The sequence below is a fragment of the Schistocerca cancellata genome, chromosome 2, assembly GCF_023864275.1.
Source record: "Schistocerca cancellata isolate TAMUIC-IGC-003103 chromosome 2, iqSchCanc2.1, whole genome shotgun sequence".
Lineage (NCBI taxonomy): Eukaryota > Metazoa > Arthropoda > Insecta > Orthoptera > Acrididae > Schistocerca > Schistocerca cancellata.
The window spans coordinates 141,116,829-141,138,168 of record NC_064627.1 but is presented as its reverse complement, the minus strand read 5'-3'; the positions used below and the strand labels follow the sequence as shown (position 1 = coordinate 141,138,168).

The window sequence follows — 21,340 nt, the reverse complement described above, 5'->3', positions numbered from 1 at the left end:
CCAATATCATTTTGCTCTTCCATGATTTTTGGAATCAGGACAATTACAAACCAATTTCTCCCATCCAGTGTGGTACAACCTTGCCATAGGGGATGAGCTTACCAAACTAACAGTGCCACAACTGTTGAATGCCAAACTTGTGATGCCTGGTCTTTTGAGCAACTTCAGGGGTGGCTACCGGATGTCATAGTGTGCCGTGAAGTTTGGCATTTTTTTGTGATGGATTCCAATTGAGAGAGGCTGATCCATCATTCCAATCAGATGTGTCTGTGACCTGTTGGACCCTTGGCACTGCTGTCTCCAAGCCAACCAGGTAATGAGGTCAGTCACAGCTTTGTTCCAGAGGCAGACTCCCAATTGTGACAGCATGCCATCCTATGCCACTCTTTGTCATCCTCCACTGTGGAATAGACCGTGACCTGGGATAGTTCCCATGACTGCCAGTGCGAAGCCCATGGAATTTTAACTGGTCCCCTCCTTCCTCCACTTCCCAGTGAATGGAACCTTACTCTCACCATTGTCAGTAGACCAATCGTTATCCCACAGTCTCTTAAATCTTCCACCCCTCCTGCACAAGAAGCTGCACTAATGTTGCCTCCCTTGGTGGTCGATCTGCTGCCAGTGTATCTCACACTCTCTCCAGTTTCACGCCAGAGGTTGCAGCACGAATCTGGCCATTTTCAAGTTCTGTGGCCTTTTCAAGGGGTATTCCCACCAGTGAATATCGAGATGGTTGAAGGTGAGCTGGCTTGGGTATTGCAGCAGAAAAGGCCAGAATGCTAACATGGAGGGCATGCACAAGGTGTCTCATGGGCAGAGCCACTGACCCATGTGTTTACCTGTCAGCAGCAGTAGGTCTGGGCCACCAGTTCTTACATGGACATCAACTGCCTCGGACCTGATCTTTGCCTCGCACTGTGCTCTGTTTCCCATGTGCTTAGTTACTCAGTTGTTCACACTAGTGATGGTGTGCTTGCTCTGAGATCATCTCTACATGATGTTTGGATTCTCTGCTCTCCTTTAGATTGACTCGCATATCAAGTTTTGTTCACTCTGCCTGGATTCAGTTCCTCTTGTAGACAAGCCACCGTCAGCGAGAATACTAATATTTTGTGCTGACAGTGATGATATCATGGCATTGTCATGCCTGTGCAAATACAAAAACCTGCTTAACATTTTAGCTCCCAGTGACAAGTAGTCTCATCTTTCAGGAAGATCAATCCCACCTATACTTTCAGCATTGGGCAATACCTCAATTCTGTTTTTAACATGTAGGGGGATAGCTGTGCAATCAGTAGACGTTTTTACCTCCGTAACCTTGCCATTCACTGTCAGGTAAGTGTCAACTGGCCAGGACAAGTGAATCGGAAGGTGCTAAGACATCACAGATTCAGGTGAAACTATAGGCTCCAGGGGTGCAAAAGCATTCATCTCAAGTACCCCAATGCCACTGCAGCCCAGTGCAACAGCCTGAAGCATGTTGACCATGACTAACACACCTTACAGCTACTTACAGGCAGTAAACAATTCCCTCTGCATCCATACACAACAGGCACTGTTCCTATCCATCTTTAACCAGTTTTTGGCTAAACTATTCCTAATATAACACTAACCCAAGGAGTTGTTCCTGCAATCTAAATTCTGCTCTTTTGTTTTAATTCACTTCTTCACAAATGCATGTGAGACAAAAAATAAACTAAATCCTGTGTATATACAGCAACTGATGCTGTCTTAACTACATTATGGAATTTCATTACTTCTAATATAGTTGATTTAATAGCCTAGTTTTACCCAGTAAATGTGACAGAAAAATTGTATGTAATAAAGCCAGCCTTGGGTGGGAATTTAGAATTTTCTTAGCTTTGGCTGTTCAACTGAAACAATTACCTTGAACTAATGTAACCAGAAAGTGAGTTCTGTGCCACAACAGGTATTAGCTAGGGAATTTAGGCTGAATTCACACAGTTTCACGTCCTTGTCATTGACTGACTGCCATTTGTTGCTGCAGCTCTGCAACAGTGCATTTCCAGCCCATGGTTATCTGCTAAATTTCACTCTATTTTAAATTGCCTATCTTCCTCTGCCTTATTTATTCATTTATATCCCATAAATCCAATACTGCGAGGCATTCGCATGGATATAGGATGTGTCAGAATTATTACAAATAATACAAAAGGAATACATAAAAGTACCTCTTGCAGGAGGATATCTGGTATAAGACAAAATACACATTAATAGGTATAGAAAAAATTACATTAAAATTATGGTAGATCTTAATAGCTAAATGAAAGACAAATTAATGTTAACAGTGATTGTGAGTGTCGTAATGCACAATAACAGATCAAATTAGTGAATGAAAAATCAATTACAGTTAACTCTACTGAAATATTCTTCTACCGAATAGAAGAAATTATCTAATAAATACAGTTTGAGCTGTTGTTTAAATTTGGGAAGCTCATGGATGAGTAATTTCAGGGATGGTGGGAGAGCATTGAACACCTTGTAGCTCATGTAATGGACTTCTTTTTATACAATAGTAAGGTTTTTTGATTCATAATGGAGGTCATCTTCCTCCTGGTATTGTGGGTATGGTATGAATCATTGGTTTTGTGCGATTGTCCATTTTTACCAATGAAACATAACAGGGAGTAGATATATTGGCATGCAGTTTTTGGTATATCTAATTTTCTGAAAAGGTTCCTACAAGAATGTCTAGGCTGGACTCCACTCATTATCCTAATAACTATCTTTTGGGCAATGAATATTTTTTTGGATAGTGGCTGATTACCCCAGAAAACTATGCCATACAGCAATAGTGCATGGAAATAACTAAAATACACAGTTTTTGTTGTGTCTCAGTCACATACAGTGGAAATAATATGAACAGCGAATGTTGATGAGCTGAGTATTTTGTGGAGGTGCAAAATATGTTCAGACCATTTTAGACTGTTGTCAATGTGTACACCCAGAAACTTGGTTGACTCAACTTATAGCAACTCACTACCATTCAATGTAATACTTAATTGATCCTCAACTTTTTTCCTTACTTGGAAATGCACAAACTGGGTCTTATTAACATTTAGTGATAACCCATTATTTACAAACCAATTACATACTTCACTAAAGACGATATTGGCCGAGTCCTCAAAATTGAGGTTGGCAGTTTTGTTGATGAGGATAGAGGTGTCATTAGCAAAAAGAATAAAGTGAGTTTTGAAGCTAGTATGCAAGGGAAGGTCATTGATAAAGATGAGAAAGAGAAGGGGGCCAAGTACAGAGCCCTGAGGAACACCACAGCCAATAGAGCCCCAGCTAGATGACACAGAGTACCCCTCAGAGTCCTTCAACATGACCTTCTGCTTTCTTCCAGCTAGGTAGGATTTAATCCGTGAGCCAACTGAGCCACTTATACCATAATATTCAGCCTTTGCTAAGAGGATTTCATGATTAACACTATCAAAGGCCTTAGAAAGGTCACAGAAGATACCAACAGGAGATAATTTATTATTAAAAGACTCTAAGATTTGATGGGTGAAGGAAAAAATAGCTTGTTCTGTTGATACACCATGTTGAAATCCAAACTGGCTACTGTTTAATACCTTATAATGCATTCAATAAGTCTTTTATGAACCAATTTCTCAAGAATTTTAGAAAAGGTTGTTAAAAGGGAGATAGCCCTATAGTTGGTAACGTTGGCTTTATCGCCTTTTTTAAAGAGAGGTTTGACAATAGCATACTTTAGTCTCTCAGGAAGAATCCTGTGCTGGATGGATTCATTGAATATGTGGCACAGTATTTTGCTTAGCGATTTATAACACTCCTTCAGTAATCTTGAAGAGATACCATCTATGCCAACAGAATTCTTGCTCTTCATCTCTCTAATTATATTCTCAAGTTTATGTACTGTGACAGGAGTCACTTTAATCTGCTTGGTTTTTTTATTAACAGCTTTTTGAAGGGATAACATGGCTTCATTAACAGAACATGTTTTTCCAGTTTGTAGTGCTGATGCCAGAAAGTGGTTATCAGGGTTTTTTCTCCTCCCTATGAAAAAACCCCTGATTCAGAACTGGTTGATTCGAATACCACAGTGATTTACTAGGCCATGTTGTATTGGAGGTGGTGTGCCTTTGAAATGACTTACTCAACCATTTATGGAGGGACTTTCACCTTAATAATGGTGCAACTAGGCATTTTTTTTACATTAACAATTCATTGCCAGTGGGGAGAGAAGTGATAGGTGAAATCTTGGGATCGACTGAAGATTTAATCCCAGGCCTTTAAATTTTTTGTCTGACACTTAGCCTTTGATGCACACTAATTGTTACATAGAAGAACCAAAATGAATGAGAACCTTTGAATATGTCAATAACTTATTTGATAACAAATGCCAGATATTAGCTGTTGCTCTTTACATTTTTCCACAAGTAGACAATCTGCTATTCTTGATTGTTTTACTCGTTTTGTAACTATATGTTTCTACACACATTTCAGTCTAAGAGATTCCTGTTTTTCCTCTTCTGTATTAAAAACCTGTAGTACCAATTATAAACTGTAACACATACCACATTTGAGATCAATTATCCCTGTCTAGAATTCCATTACTTTTCCCAGTATGTTTCATTTTCCCATGCCTGATCATAAATAACACATTCCTGATGAACTGCAGTAATCATAGTAGTAACAACAGGGGGAAAACTAGAATCAGATGTAAATGACTGTAATATATCTGGTGGGTTACTTCTGATTAAGCTAATAAGACAATATAGAGGTCCATAATAAGCTAGTTCTTAGTAAGGTAAGGTATATTATTACACTTGTACTACTTGAGAGAAATCACTGCTTCTTGTTGCAAATCAAGTGTTATAAGCAATGAGTACAGGAAAAAAATATGATGGGGTTCCAACAGAAGGTCCAGTAAGAAAGAAAGCAGGACAGATTGAATGGAACAGCATCTTAGATAATTGTAAGAAAGTAATATTTAATATGACTTCTTAATAATTTAAGAAGTAAAAGTAACAATTCATTTAACTATATAGCTATGAAAAAGGATATGCCTTTTGACGACTGAACACCTCCATCATTCCAGAAAAATAGCTCCTTCACAAATGAGAGTACCTGTGTGAGGCATCGTGGGCAGCCGCTTGTTGCACTTCTATTTTAAAAAAGTGAAATTCTGGTTTTGTTAAATGTATGGAAATTTTTGAAATGGATTACTCCAACAGTTCATTATTTTTCATATTTTACAGGATCATTCCAGCAAGTGGTTCTCTTGGGTGCCAAGTAATGAGTATCTTGATGGATTTGCCTATGTTATGGGACTGTGGAGGTTTCTCTTCCGGCTCGTGTATTACTTGCTGGCAGGTTAGTAGCAGACAGTGATTTATTCTTACCATCACTATTAATTTAATGGAAAACTTTTAAGTTATCACATACTTATTCTCCCCCAACTTCTTCCACTTGTCTCCTCATTCTCTCAGTTAATTTCAGTATCCTCCATAGTTGGCATGCAAGTTGTACATAAATACAAAGAGTGTGTAAGACAATGGAAATACACTGTCCAGTCACATTAATGTGAGCACCTGTCAAAAGCCTGAATAACCACCTTTTGCAGCATGGACTGCTGTGATACATGCAGGAAGAGAGTCAGTGAGGTTCTCGAAGGTACTAACAGGGATTTAGAGCCATGCCGACCCCAGTGCCGTTGCCTGCTGCACTGTGTATCTTGGTAGAGCACCCATGAACTGATTGAGATGGTCTCAAAGATTCTTGATTGGGTTTAAATCTGGGGACTTTTGGAATGCTCTTCGAACCATGCACCTACACTGCAATCTGTGAGACATGTTACAATGTCCTGCTGATATATGCTATCAGTCCTGAGGAAAGACAAACATATGTAGGGGGGATATGGTCTCAAAGGATAGATGCATACATGTGGCCATTTTGGCTTCCAGAATTATGAGATCACCCAGGGGACGGCGCAGAAACATTCCTAGACGGAAATGCTCCCTCCTCCAGTGTGGACCCTACCGACAATTGTTGTAGGGTATTGACATTATACACTGTACATGCCAGTGACCACCTGTCCCATGACGTGTAAACCATGATTCATCTGAAAAGGCCACCTGTCACCGTGCAGCAGATATCCAGTAGTGGTTTTAGTGTGCAAATTCCAGACTTTCCCACTGATGTACTGCAATAAGCATGGGTGCATGAACCAGACACCTGCTGCAGAGGCTCCTTATGCAGTTAAATTTGCTGAACGGCTGTTGAGGAGACAGTGTTGGTATACCCTTGGTTCATGTGAGTAGTCAGTTGCTTAACACTTACACATCTATTTGGCCACACACATCTCTGCAGCCTCATTCACCTCTGTCACCTATGCCTCTTAGTTTTTGGACGTCGCATAAATCTCTCTGTTTCCACATTATGTCAATGATTGCACTGTTTTCCATGTCCCCCGACACATTTTATGTACTCTCCACTGCTAGTGCTGCCATCTACCATCTGTGATTGGTTATTACATGTTGATGTCAAACTAAGGCAGTGATCACATTAATGTAACTGGACTGGGTATCATGCCACTGGAAAGTTTCTCATAGCTGGTACCATGTGTAGTGGTTCTCTTTAAGTGTCTTTCACTGCCACAGTAGTATTAGATATTTCACAATTTTTTTTTTTTTTGCAGTATACAGTATATCAACATTTTATGTGCAACGGATTACAAGCGGTTCATGCAATATGATAAAGCTAACCAGAGGTTGTCTTGCATGCCATTAGCTGAAAAATCAATTTCAGAACCTGAAACCTCATTCAATCTATGAAAACCTACACTTTGTTCTCATTCTTGTCTTTGAATGTCTGAAGAACTGTACATGTGAGATTTTGTGACACATGAAATGATGTTATTCATAAAATTATACGTCAATGGGCAGCATGTGAAAAATGTAGAATATGTAAATAAAAATAGTATTACATATCACACATAAAGTAATAATGTTTTTAATATTTTTCAAACTGTTGTGCATGATGTACTTCAAAAGTTTACCTATGGGGACAGTTGTAACGTTATGTGTATATAGCCCTTTTTTTCATGAAAGAGGAAGTATAAAAAAATACGTATATTTGTGCCGTTTCCCGCCACAGACTTGTGAACCTCCGTTTGTAGCTTTAAAATTTGAAACATATTAGGTGTGTTAGGAAACAGTACGTAGAGCAAATAAGAAGAGGAGACTGATAACCACTCTCCGGGTAACTGAGGGGGTAAGTAGGCACATAAACAAGACTGAAAATGTTGCTGAGTCTCCTATCCCTGTTGTCTTTTGAAGCCAATTAATGCAGAAAACAAACACACACACACAGAGATATATATATATATATATATATATATATATATATATATATATATATATATATATATATATATATATATATATATATATATATATAAAAACAAAGATGATGTGACTTACCAAATGAAAGTGCTGGCAGGTCGACAGACACACAAACAAACACAAACATACACACAAAATCCAAGCTTTCGCAACCAACGGTTGCCTCGTCAGGAAAGAGGGAAGGAGAAGGAAAGACAAAAGGATATGAGTTTTAAGGGAGAGGGTAAGGAGTCATTCCAATCCCGGGAGCGGAAAGACTTACCTTGGGGGAAAAAAGGACAGGTATACACTCGCACACACACACATATCCATCCACACATACACAGACACAAGCAGACATTTGTAAAGGCAAAGAGTTTGGGCAGAGATGTCAGTCGGGACGGAAGTACAGAGGCAAAGATGATGTTGAAAGACAGGTGAGGTATGAGCGGCGGCAGATTGAAATTAGAAATTAGCGGAGATTGAGGCCTGGCGGATAGCGAGAAGAGAGGATATGCTGAAGGGCAAGTTCCCATCTCCGGAGTTCTGACAGGTTGGTGTTAGTGGGAAGTATCCAGATAACCCGGACGGTGTAACACTGTGCCAAGATGTGCTGGCCGTGCACTAAGGCATGTTTAGCCACAGGGTGATCCTCATTACCAACAAACACTGTCTGCCTGTGTCCATTCATGCGAATGGACAGTTTGTTGCTGGTCATTCCCACATAGAATGCATCACAGTGTAGGCAGGTCAGTTGGTAGATCACGTGGGTGCTTTCACACGTGGCTCTGCCTTTGATTGTGTACACCTTCCGGGTTACAGGACTGGAGTAGGTGGTGGTGGGAGGGTGCATGGGACAGGTTTTACACCGGGGGCGGTTACAAGGGTAGGAGCCAGAGGGTAGGGAAGGTGGTTTGGGGATTTCATAGGGATGAACCAAGAGGTTACGAAGGTTAGGTGGACGGCGGAAAGACACTCTTGGTGGAGTGGGGAGGATTTCATGAAGTATGGATCTCATTTCAGGGCAGGATTTGAGGAAGTTGTATCCCTGCTGGAGAGCCACATTCAGAATCTGATCCAGTCCCGGAAAGTATCCTGTCACAAGTGGGGCACTTTTGTGGTTCTTCTGTGGGAGGTTCTGGGTTTGAGAGGATGAGGAAGTGGCTCTGGTTATTTGCTTCTGTACCAGGTCGGGAGGGTAGTTGCGGGATGCGAAAGCTGTTGTCAGGTTGTTGGTGTAATGCCTCAGGGATTCCGGACTGGAGCAGATTCGTTTGCCACGAAGGCCTAGGCTGTAGGGAAGGGACCGTTTGATGTGGAATGGGTGGCAGCTGTCGTAATGGAGGTACTGTTGCTTGTTGGTGGGTTTGATGTGGACGGACGTGTGAAGCTGCCCATTGGACAGGTGAAGGTCAACATCAAGGAAAGTGGCATGGGATTTGGAGTAGGACCAGGTGAATCTGAGGGAACCAAAGGAATTGAGGTTGGAGAGGAAATTCTGGAGTTCTTCTTCACTGTGAGTCCAGATCATGAAGATGTTTGTTGGTAATGAGGATCACCCTGTGGCTAAACATGCCTTGGTGCACGGCCAGCACATCTTGGCACAGTGTTACACCGTCCGGGTTATCTGGATACTTCCCACTAACACCAACCTGTCAGAACTCCGGAGATGGGAACTTGCCCTTCAGCATATCCTCTCTTCTCGCTATCCGCCAGGCCTCAATCTCCGCTAATTTCTAATTTCAATCTGCCACCGCTCATACCTCACCTGTCTTTCAACATCATCTTTGCCTCTGTACTTCCGTCCCGACTGACATCTCTGCCCAAACTCTTTTCTCAAACCCAGAACCTCCCACAGAAGAACCACAAAAGTGCCCCACTTGTGACAGGATACTTTCCGGGACTGGATCAGATTCTGAATGTGGCTCTCCAGCAGGGATACAACTTCCTCAAATCCTGCCCTGAAATGAGATCCATCCTTCATGAAATCCTCCCCACTCCACCAAGAGTGTCTTTCCGCCGTCCACCTAACCTTCGTAACCTCTTGGTTCATCCCTATGAAATCCCCAAACCACCTTCCCTACCCTCTGGCTCCTACCCTTGTAACCGCCCCCGGTGTAAAACCTGTCCCATGCACCCTCCCACCACCACCTACTCCAGTCCTGTAACCCGGAAGGTGTACACAATCAAAGGCAGAGCCACGTGTGAAAGCACCCACGTGATCTACCAACTGACCTGCCTACACTGTGATGCATTCTATGTGGGAATGACCAGCAACAAACTGTCCATTCGCATGAATGGACACAGGCAGACAGTGTTTGTTGGTAATGAGGATCACCCTGTGGCTAAACATGCCTTGGTGCACGGCCAGCACATCTTGGCACAGTGTTACACCGTCCGGGTTATCTGGATACTTCCCACTAACACCAACCTGTCAGAACTCCGGAGATGGGAACTTGCCCTTCAGCATATCCTCTCTTCTCGCTATCCGCCAGGCCTCAATCTCCGCTAATTTCTAATTTCAATCTGCCGCCGCTCATACCTCACCTGTCTTTCAACATCATCTTTGCCTCTGTACTTCCGTCCCGACTGACATCTCTGCCCAAACTCTTTGCCTTTACAAATGTCTGCTTGTGTCTGTGTATGTGTGGATGGATATGTGTGTGTGTGCGAGTGTATACCTGTCCTTTTTTCCCCCAAGGTAAGTCTTTCCGCTCCCGGGATTGGAATGACTCCTTACCCTCTCCCTTAAAACTCATATCCTTTTGTCTTTCCTTCTCCTTCCCTCTTTCCTGACGAGGCAACCGTTGGTTGCGAAAGCTTGGATTTTGTGTGTATGTTTGTGTTTGTTTGTGTGTCTGTCGACCTGCCAGCACTTTCATTTGGTAAGTCACATCATCTTTGTTTTTAAATATATTTTTCCTTCATGGAATGTTTCCTTCTATTATAACCGTATCATATATATATATATATATATATATATATATATATATATATATATATATATATATATATATATATATATATATATATATATATATATATACCAGAGGTTGTCTTGCATGCCATTAGCTGAAAAATCAATTTCAGAACCTGAAACCTCATTCAATCTATGAAAACCTACACTTTGTTCTCATTCTTGTCTTTGAATGTCTGAAGAACTGTACATGTGAGATTTTGTGACACATGAAATGATGTTATTCATAAAATTATACGTCAATGGGCAGCATGTGAAAAATGTAGAATATGTAAATAAAAATACACTGCCTACACTGTGATGCATTCTATGTGGGAATGACCAACAACAAACTGTCCATTCGCATGAATGGACACAGGCAGACAGTGTTTGTTGGTAACGAGGATCACCCTGTGGCTAAACATGTATAGTATGTAAAAATAGTATGTAAATATGTAAATAAAAATAGTATTACATATCACACATAAAGTAATAATGTTATTAATATTTTTCAAACTGTTGTTCATGATGTACTTCAAAAGTTTACCTATGGGTAAACCTATCCTCTGGCTCCTACCCTCGTAACCGCCCCCGGTGTAAAACCTGTCCCATGCACCCTCCCACCACCACCTACTCCAGTCCTGTAACCCGGAAGGTGTACACAATCAAAGGCAGAGCCACGTGTGAAAGCACCCACGTGATCTACCAACTGACCTGCCTACACTGTGATGCATTCTATGTGGGAATGACCAGCAACAAACTGTCCATTCGCATGAATGGACACAGGCAGACAGTGTTTGTTGGTAATGAGGATCACCCTGTGGCTAAACATGCCTTGGTGCACGACCAGCACATCTTGGCGCAGTGTTACACCGTCCGGGTTATCTGGATACTTCCTAATAACACCAACCTATCCGAACTCCGGAGATGGGAACTTGCTCTTCAATATATCCTCTCTTCCCGTTATCCACCAGGCCTCAATCTCCGCTAATTTCAAGTTGCCGCCACTCATACCTCACCTGTCATTCAACAACATCTTTGCCTCTGCACTTCTGCCTCGACTGACATCTCTGCCCAAACTCTTTGTCTTTAAATATGTCTGCTTGTGTCTTGTATGTATGGATGGATATGTGTGTGTGTGCGAGTGTATACCTGTCCTTTTTTCCCCCTAAGGTGAGTCTTTCCGCTCCCGGGATTGGAATGACTCCTTGCCCTCTCCCTTGAAGCCCATATCCTTTTGTCTTTCCTTCTCCTTCCCTCTTTCCTGACGGGGCGACCGTTGGTTGCGAGGGCTGGATTTTGTGTGTATGTTTGTGTTTGTTTGTGTGTCTGTCGACCTGCCAGCGCTTTTGTTTGGTGAGTCTCATCATCTTTCTTTTTGAATGTATTTTTCCCACGTGGAATGTTTCCCTCTATTATATATTTACTTTGCTCAGTATTTGTTACTTAGTCTTCATTTTTAAAATCAGAAAAAAATATTTTCTAAAAAATGTGTATGATAAACTTACATAATTTCTTCACTAAACAGAAATAAGTTCCAACATTTACTGTTAGTTAAGGGAATTTATGTATACTAGAACAAATTATGCTTACCAACAGTCATAGAAGTATCAGTCATAAAACTATCTTTGCACTTCTGGTAAATAAACAGTAGTGCCTACTACTGAAAAAGAATTAAATTTTGCATGCAATTGAGCTGACTTCATGTATCTTTTGAAGAAAAAATGAACTTCTTTGTATTAAAATATGGCTCAAGAATAATAGCAATTTTCTATGAAAGTTTTCATCAGTGATATGTGAATCTGACATTAAGATTAATTTACTATCATGACATCAAAATATATGACTGATGGTTAATGGACATACATATTACACAGTGCTGTTGGCAGGAATGGTAACTCCTGCTGATGGAGTAGTTGTTGCTGATTTAATGTACATTTGTGTACACTGGTTCACAGTTCTACCTTGCAAGTAAATTGAGATTTAGAATGAAATTTTCACTCTACAGTGGAGTGTGCACTGATATGAAATTTCCTGGCAGACTAAAACTGTGTGCTGGACCGAGTTCAAGTCTCGGTCCGGCACACAGTTTTAGTCTGCCAGGAAGTTTCAAATTGAGATGTGTTGCACACCCACACTCTCGCACAGTATGCAATGTTCACTCAATGGTCATATCAAGCTCATTGATAAACTGCAAACATTTTCATACACTAGCTGACGATTTTGGCAGTGTGGAGGGAATTCATGCACAAAAGACACTAGAGTGCTGTGCTCAGGAAAAAATGTGGTATCTGTACCAAGCAAGATGACATAGTTATAGAATGCACTGTGCTTGCTGTATGTAGGAATCCAGTTTCAAAATTTACACTACTCACATATTTTGGTTTATCGTTTCCTCAGATCATGTTAGTTCTGATTGCTTTATCAATTATTTTAAAGTTATGCAAGTACACTACAGTACTAGCAACAAAACATGAAAATAGCCAAAGTGGATGATTATTCTTGTACTCTTTTGTATTATAGGCTTTTTTTCATAATGTGCTGACCATACACAAAGTTCAGACAACATTTAGTATGGATGATGACTTAAATTCTGAAAAACAGAATGAAAAAATAGTATGAGGCGTATTAAATTTTTAGTATCTGCATAGAAAATATAATTACAACTCTCTTATTTGTAATTTCACATTCTCTTTGATTACCTCTATTTGCTAACAGGAACTCTTGCTGCTGAAAACATTTTACAGGCGATGCAAAAGTTACTGCTGCTTGGGGAGCAGATGTTAATACTAAACTTAAAAAGCTACCAGTCATTATACTTTCACATGGGCTTGGAGCATCACGTTTTCTCTATTCCTGTGTGTGCAATGAACTAGCTTCTCATGGGTACCTGGTTGCTGTCATTGAACACAGGTTAGTGAAACTAATCTTTTGCCAATACATCATTTATCATAAAATAAAAGTTAATTGGTTTTCTAAAGGCATTTTATTGTATAGGATGTAATGAAAATCATGAGAAATTTCCAATTATACATTTTTCACAAGTAGATGTTGCATCAGCATTGATTCAGAAGTGTGCAGTTTATTTATTTATTTGGTTCATGTGCTCTAATTTTACACAGTGTGCTACAGACATCAAACAAAATGATGTCAGTATTCACACAGGATATGTTATACAATACATTGCAACAGTTTTATATAACATTTGTTTCACTCAGTAGTTCTTGTGTTCCATTTCATCATACCCAGTACATTTATTGATCTGGGCATTCTTTATTAGAATGTAAACAGTGACTCAGTAGATAAGATTTCATACCCTTATAAAATTATATTTTGTCTTCAATAGGCTTTATACTTGTGAGGAGCTTGTTGAAGAGGTGAAGGTCCATGTGGAAAGCTTCCTTTTGACGAAATTGTGTATTAGCATGTAACACATGAAGGTCCGAATTTTTTGTAGTGTAAAGTTGGCGAATTTTGCTGTTTTCCTTTAGTCTACATTCACTTGGCACTAGGTGCTTTTTTAAAAGAATTTTACAGTCTTCAGCATAAGCATGCAAGGTAGTGCTATAATCTCCAGCTTTCTGAAAATGAGTTTGCAAGACTCTCACATTTTTCATTAACACTATGAGGTCCAGAAATTCTGGGTCCAAAAAACTAGGTATTTATATCATTATTTAAAATGTTATTGGCTCACCTCCATTTGAGATACCTTTTTAAAAAAAAACTGAGCATCAAGATTTGTTTTTAATCTTCATTTGAGTTTTGTAACAGATTATAAATTTTATTATTATAATGACTGAAAAAATCGTTACCCTTAAAAAAGGGGGGTAAGATGAGTTCTTGTACAATTTCACAGGTAATTGGCTTTCATATGGAAAATCCTGAAACATCCTGGTGTTCATAGAAGTATGTTACAATCAGGGCAATATCAGCTTTCTTTCTTTCAGCTTGCTTTGCCAACAGATTGCTTCATCTTGCCCAAACAAATCTTGCAAACTCATGTTGGATGCTGTTTCATCTCAGTTAGTATGTATGTGCCCCAATTATACTGTCATCATTGGAAGAAACTACTCATCCAACAAGTAGTTGTAATAATTAGTTTTGTAGGTGGTGGCAGTGGCAAGACTAGCTGTGAAACAATACCAAGTGCTTTCTCAGAAAACTCTTTAGAACAGGTAGTTTGGAAGCCCACCTGTGATGGAAATATATTAGATCCGACTGCAACAAATATACCTGACCTTTTTGAGGACGTTCACATTGAACTGATATCAGAGACCATGAGGCAATTAAAACAAGTAGAAAGACATACACTGCACTGTAAAGTAGATATATAGGCATTATGCTAATAACTCAAAGAAGCGGTTCTTTGAGAACCTTTAACTGTAGTCACAAGCACATAGAGGAACTATGAGTCAGATTTTAAAAAAAATAGACAGGCAAGCATTGGATACATCACTGATGTTAATATGTCTTGCAGTCATCTTTGCAGTCATGTGAGTATTAAAATAGTGCAGTGCTCCCTTATTTTCCTCTGTAAAGAAACATTTGAAAACAGAGTTCAGCATTTTTACTTTGGCTTTGCTACCCTTAATTTCAGTTCCTTTGCCATCCATCAGTGGCTGAAATTGTTTGAAACAAAGCCCAGGGTCAACAGTAATCCCAATCAGATTCTATACACATTTGTGACTGAGTTATTCCTGTGTTAATAATAATAAACCATAGAACCCATGAGTAAAACACCATGATCAGTATTGTAAGAAGGCATGGGTCACACTTTTTTGTATGAAGTGTGGCAGAAGTGATCCACAAAACTATCATACAATATCTTTGATATCCATCTGATGTAGAATCTTACAACAAACTCTTAGCTCAGACATAAAGGAATCATGAATGGGATAACCTCTTTCTTTCTAAGCAGCATGAAATCTAAAAACATCAGCTATGCAAAACCAAACTTGTACTTCTCTACATGACACCCTGAAAGTCACGGATCAAGGTAGTCATGTGGATGCAGTATTTCTTGGCTTCTGAAAATCATTTAAATCAGTATCATCCCAACATTTATTAATGTAAGTAAAATCATATGGAGTATTTCAAACATAGGATCTGTTGGAGGATTTCTTGGTAGAGAGACACAGCATATTATCTTGGATGGAGGGCCATTAATAGAAGTAGAAAATACTTCTGGTGTGTCCCAGGGAAGTGGGGAGTTGGGACCTTACCACTCAAGTTCTGCGTTAATGATCTTGTAGACAATATTTTGCTAATGATGCAGTTATCAATAACAAATAAAAGCTGCACAAATATCTGGTCAGGTCTCGACAAGATTTCAAAGTGGTGTAGAGGTTGGCAGCTTGTTTTAAATTTTCACAAGTATAAAATTATGCACTTTAAAAAAAAAAGAAATATCCTATGACTACAATATCAATATTCACACTGGAATCAGTCAACTAGTGCAAATGCACTGGTGTAACAATTGTAGAGATATGAAATGGAATGACCACATAGGCTGAATTGTAGGTAAAACAATGGAAATGCAGCCAGTCTATAAAGAGAACTGCTAATAAAATCTGTGTGACCCTCCTAGGATATTGCTCAAGTGTATGGTGTAATGGTCGCCTGGTTGTAGATATTGCTAATTGCTATAATCGCACTATTTCACTCCCATTTACGGAGCTTGTTAGCACTTGATGTTAGGTTGGCGCCATTAAAATGCATTGTAGTAATCACTGCTGCTTGCTGGATTGCTGCTGTCTCGATGTTGATGCTGGCTCTAAATCTGGTTGTCTAGGGTTAAAAACATGAGGTCCCGTGTTTTTTATATGCTTTTGATAATAAAGAACGAGTGAAACCAACAAATATGTAAACTTCAAATATTTATTACTCTGGTGGCCATCTTAATTCCACTGTCCACCAAAGACCATGACACAACACAAAGTAATACTTCTGTTACATGTTCTTTGCATTGTTTATCCACCTCAAACAATAACCCACAAACACACTTTAGCAAAGTGACATTCCGACTGCCTCCCGACCGTTCTTGCTGCTTGTATTTATAACATTGTCAAAGAACTACTAAAAAGAGATATAGTTTACAAGTCACATGTACATCTGTTATCATAATTTGTGCAGAAAAGTTATTAATTTGCATCGAGTGACATAATTTAACATGTTATTAAAATGACAGACAGATTTGTTGACTTGACAGAATAGTTATTTGTTACAAAAAGGCCGTTTTTTAGAAGTTTGTCAATTGACTTCTCTAATTTGCATAAATAAGTAAATAACATGAATTATTAAGAATTACATTGGTTTTCGTCTAAAATAGGATTGCTTACGTGAATACTGAGTGAAAACGCTCCTAGTGAACAAATAGGTTTCACTGGGTGATTTTTATTTAAGGAGATCCAAAACACCTAAGTTGTCCACTATTTTTCGTACTTCATATTAATTATTTAAGATGAACTTAGTGTTTTTTTACATGATGACATTTGCTGTATCAGTGATCAAGTGATATAAACTTTTGTGTGGGTCAGTTATTCAGTATAATTTAATGGGTTGACTGTTTATACCGACATGTTATGCAATCATTGTTAACATACACAATAACTTTTCTATAATCATAAATACTCGTTAAACTGGTTGAATTTGGAGGGTATCGCATACTTCGGTACAGTAAAGCCTTTAATATGTTCCGTTACAATGGGATCCATACCAAATAGGACTTACTAGGGACATCGAACATACACAAAGTATGGCAGCACAAATAGTTGCAGGTTTCCCTGAGCCATTGGAGCATCATGGAGATGTTATAAAACCAGAACTGGCAGATGCTTGAAGATAAATGTAAACTACCTTGACAAACCCTACTTATAAAGTTTGAAGAAGCGGTATTAAATGAGGAATCATGATCTACAAAACTATGCCCTACATATTGTTCCCATAAGGACCACAAAGACGAGATTCGAATAGTTACTGCTTGCACATAGGTATTTTAGCAGTTATTCTTTCTGCATTCCATACACAAATGGAACAGGAAAAAATCCTAATACATGATATAATGGGAAGTGCCATGCACTGTGCATTTCTCTGTGGTTTGCAAAGAATGTACACAGATTTAGATTAGTGCAAGGTTTCTTGGTGGTGACTAATTTTTTGTGTGGTTGTCCTTGTACAAGGTGTTTCTGATTATGCTCCACTGAACAATTTAAGGTAGGTAACCTGCAGTCAGAGAAGCCAACCTAAGGAGATTGGAAGTAAACTTGTCTACTGCTTTGTCTGGCATTACTGTTTACCAGCATATTTACAACTAACATGTGTACAAGTTTACATGCACGGTGCTGGTTATTTACAAGTACATTGTTTATTTCCTGCAAAGGAACAAGGAGGATGAGCCTTATTACTAGGAAGTCATGATGCAGTTTTTGTTTACTTTACTTGTCCATAAGGTGGCTGTGTTGTATTGTATTTACATTGTCCCATGATGGAAGTTGCTACGAACCAATGACAAAGCCATTCATTACTCAGTGCTATTCAGGGACATACAGTACAATACAACAAAGCAGAAGTGGTACAGTTTTGCAGAACTCACTGGCATGCACCTTGTGTATGGAGAAGTATGTTGCAAGGCTCTCACTACTGAAAGGCTGCACAGGGAACAATTTCTTAACAGGCATCATCCATCATGACGAGTGTTTATTTCACTTGATTGACAAATGCAGGAGACTGGTTCATTGGAAATAAGAAACAAGGGATCTGGCAACATGAGGCTCACTCGCACACATGATTTTGAAGAGGAGGTGCTGGAACGTGTAGCAGTGGACCCCACTACAAGTACTCCTTGTATTGCTCGTGAAATGGGCTCTGCACACACTAGCATGTGGTGCATATTTCATGAGTAACAATTACACTCGTATCACCCACAATGAGTCCATGCAGTGCTTGTGATTCACTTTGCACCAAGGGTCAGATTGTGTCAATGGTAGCTCCAACAATCAAATGATCGACCAGATTTTCTCCAGATCGTGCTGTTTATTGATGAGGCCTCATTTGATCATGATGGTGTTATGAACAGGAGGGATAGTCATGTATGGGATGAGGAAAACCCTCATGCTGTAGTAGAGTCACAGTATGTTTTTTTGTGAAGTATTTGGGCCGGCAGTGTAGGCAACAGTCTCATTGGACCATATCTTCTACCTGGTCGTCTTAATGACAACCTGAACTTGAGGTTCATGCAAAGAGTTCTGCCTGAGTTGTCGGAGAATGTACCTTGGCTGTTCACGAAAGGAAGTGGATACATAACGGTGCACCACCTCTCTTCAATGTGGATGTCCGCAATCGTCTCAGTGCTGTATTTATTGGTCACTGGATTGGAAGGAGAGGTCCTATTCCATGGCCTGCGAGATTATCTGACCTGAATCCCCTTGATTATTTCCTTGGGGATATCTAAAGTCACTTGTGTATGAGATTCTAGTGGATATGCAGATGGAATTAGTTGCCAGAATTGTAGCTGCTTGTGACATGATTCGAAACACACCAGAATCTTGTTCGTCAATGTCATGCTTACATTGAGGTTGATGGCCATCAGTTGCAGCACGTTTTGTAAGGTACAGCACAAATGGTACATCATTGTGTCAGTGATTGTATGTGTAGTTAACTGTAACTAATGGAAATAAAAATGTACATAGTAATGTAGTTTTATTCCTATTATATCCTTAATTTGGCTTCTCTGATCCCAGGTTCCCTACCTCACATTTTCGAGTGGAGCATCCTCTATGCCCTGTTAAATTTTTGCACATTCTTACGGAAACATTATGTATGTACAGGGTGTAAATGATAACTGTTTACAGCATACTCCAGTGGTTTAGAATTAAGTCAAGAGGAGCAATTTGATATAGGACACTTGTGGCCTGTCAAGTCAGAAAACTTTAACAGATTGACCTGCAAAACCATTTAATCTACAGCACATGTGCATTGCATCAGATTTTCAATAGAATATTCTAATTTTGTACCTGGATACATTTTCATTACAGGCCACAGTGTTTGAGTTATTGAAGAGGAAGGTGCAAAAGTGATGTTCAAACACATCCCCACCAATACATTCACCAGCTAATGGCCAGAATACAAAAATTTGTGATTACATGAATCATTTGCCTTATTCAGCCTATTTGGTCTTCACTGACTCAGCTGTTACACCACTGTCTTAGATGGCTGTTTTATTAACAGTATTAATTTAAAATTTCTCATGAGGGTAATGAAAGAAAAAAGATTTTTGTAAATATTGTGTAAAATTTAATTATATTTCCAATTTGGTCATAAACTGAACCCTGACAAGCACAATAGTTTCATAGTAATGAGGACAGACAAATAAAATGATTTCATTGTTAATTTTATGCAGTTAATATTCACAAAACTGTGATGTAACATTTACACAAATGACACATTTATAATTTGTAAGTGGCATGAATAACATATGAAAAACCCTGACTGGTGTGGGTTGAGCGTGGAGATGGGGGTGCATTGGAAGGTCACTTTTGCATGTTTTTTTTTTTAATAACTTGAGAAACACAGCCTCTAATGAAAACATGCCCCAGCAAAAAATGTAGACTACATTAAATTTCCTACAAAAAGATCCTACTCATTCTTTCTCTAGGACTAGTTGTTTTTTCAAACACAGTGAGAGAATATGGAAAATCTTATGTGAAATCTAGTTGCTGCATAACATATGGTTTTTGTAGGCCAATTTTAATTAGTTTCCTGACTTGATAGATGACAAGAGTTCTTTATCAAATTGTTTGTCTCAAATTCTTGTAAAGCTCACACCAAATATTTTAAAAAAGATGCTGTGACTTACCAAATGGGAAAGTGCTGGTAGATAGACACAATAAAAAACACACACACAAATATCAAGCTTTCACAACCCACGGTTGCCTCATCAGAAAAGAGGGAAGGAGAGGGAAAGACGAAAAAAGTGGGTTTTAAGGGAGAGGGTAATGAGTCATTCCAATCCCGGGAGTGGAAAGACTTACCTTAGAGGGAAAAAGGGACAGGTATACACTCGCACGCACACACATATCCATCCGCACATATACAGACACAAGCAGACATATGTAAAGGCAAAGAATTTGGGCAGAGATGTCAGTCGAGGCGGAAGTACAGAGGCAAAGATGTTATTGAGTGACAAGTGATGTACGAGGGGCAGCAACTTGAAATTAACAGAGGTTGAGGCCAGGTGGGTAACGGGAAGAGAGGATATATTGAAGGGCAAGTTCCCATCTCCGGAGTTCTGATAGGTTGGTGTCAGTGGGAAGTATCCAGATAACCCGGACGGTGTAACACTGTGCCAAGATGTGCTGGCCGTGCACCAAGGCATGTTTAGCCACAGGATGATCCTCATTACCAACAAACACTGTCTGCTTGTGTCTGTTTATGCAAATGGACAGTTTGTTGCTGGTCATTCCCACATAGAAGGCTTCACATTGTAGGCATGTCAGTTGGTAAATCACGTGGGTGCTTTCACACGTGGCTCTGCCTTTGATCGTGTACACCTTCCAGGTTACAGGACTGGAGTAGGTGGTGGTGGGAAGGTGCATGGGACAGGTTTTACACCAGGGACGGTTACAAGGGTAGGAGCCAGACGGTAGGGAAGGTATCCGTATGAAATCTCCAAACCACCTTCCCTACCCTCTGGCTGCTACCATTGTAACTGCCCCTGGTGTAAAACCTGTCCCATGCACCCTCTCACCACCACCTACTCCAGTCCTGTAACCTGGAAGGTGTACACGATCAAAGGCAGAGCCACGTGTGAAAGCACCCACATGATTTAGCAACTGACCTGCCTACACTGTGAAGCTTTCTATGTGGGAATGACCAGCAACAAACTGTTCATTCACATGAACGGACACAGGCAGACAGTGTTTGTTGGTAATGAGGATCACCCCGTGGCTAAACATGCCTTGGTGCACGGCCAGCACATCTTGGCACAGTGTTACACCGTCCGGGTTATCTGGAT

General features: G+C 39.7%; 1 protein-coding gene across 1 annotated transcript in view; it reads left to right on the top strand.

Moving 5' to 3' along the window:
* LOC126161423 (platelet-activating factor acetylhydrolase-like) overlaps window positions 1-21,340 on the top strand; it is an 84,812-nt gene that overhangs the window by 43,149 nt on the left and 20,323 nt on the right. Inside the window, exons 3-4 of the mRNA XM_049917222.1 lie at window positions 5,250-5,364; window positions 13,077-13,242. Of these exons, the coding sequence (XP_049773179.1) occupies window positions 5,250-5,364; window positions 13,077-13,242 (281 nt within the window). The remainder of the gene's footprint in view (window positions 1-5,249; window positions 5,365-13,076; window positions 13,243-21,340) is intronic.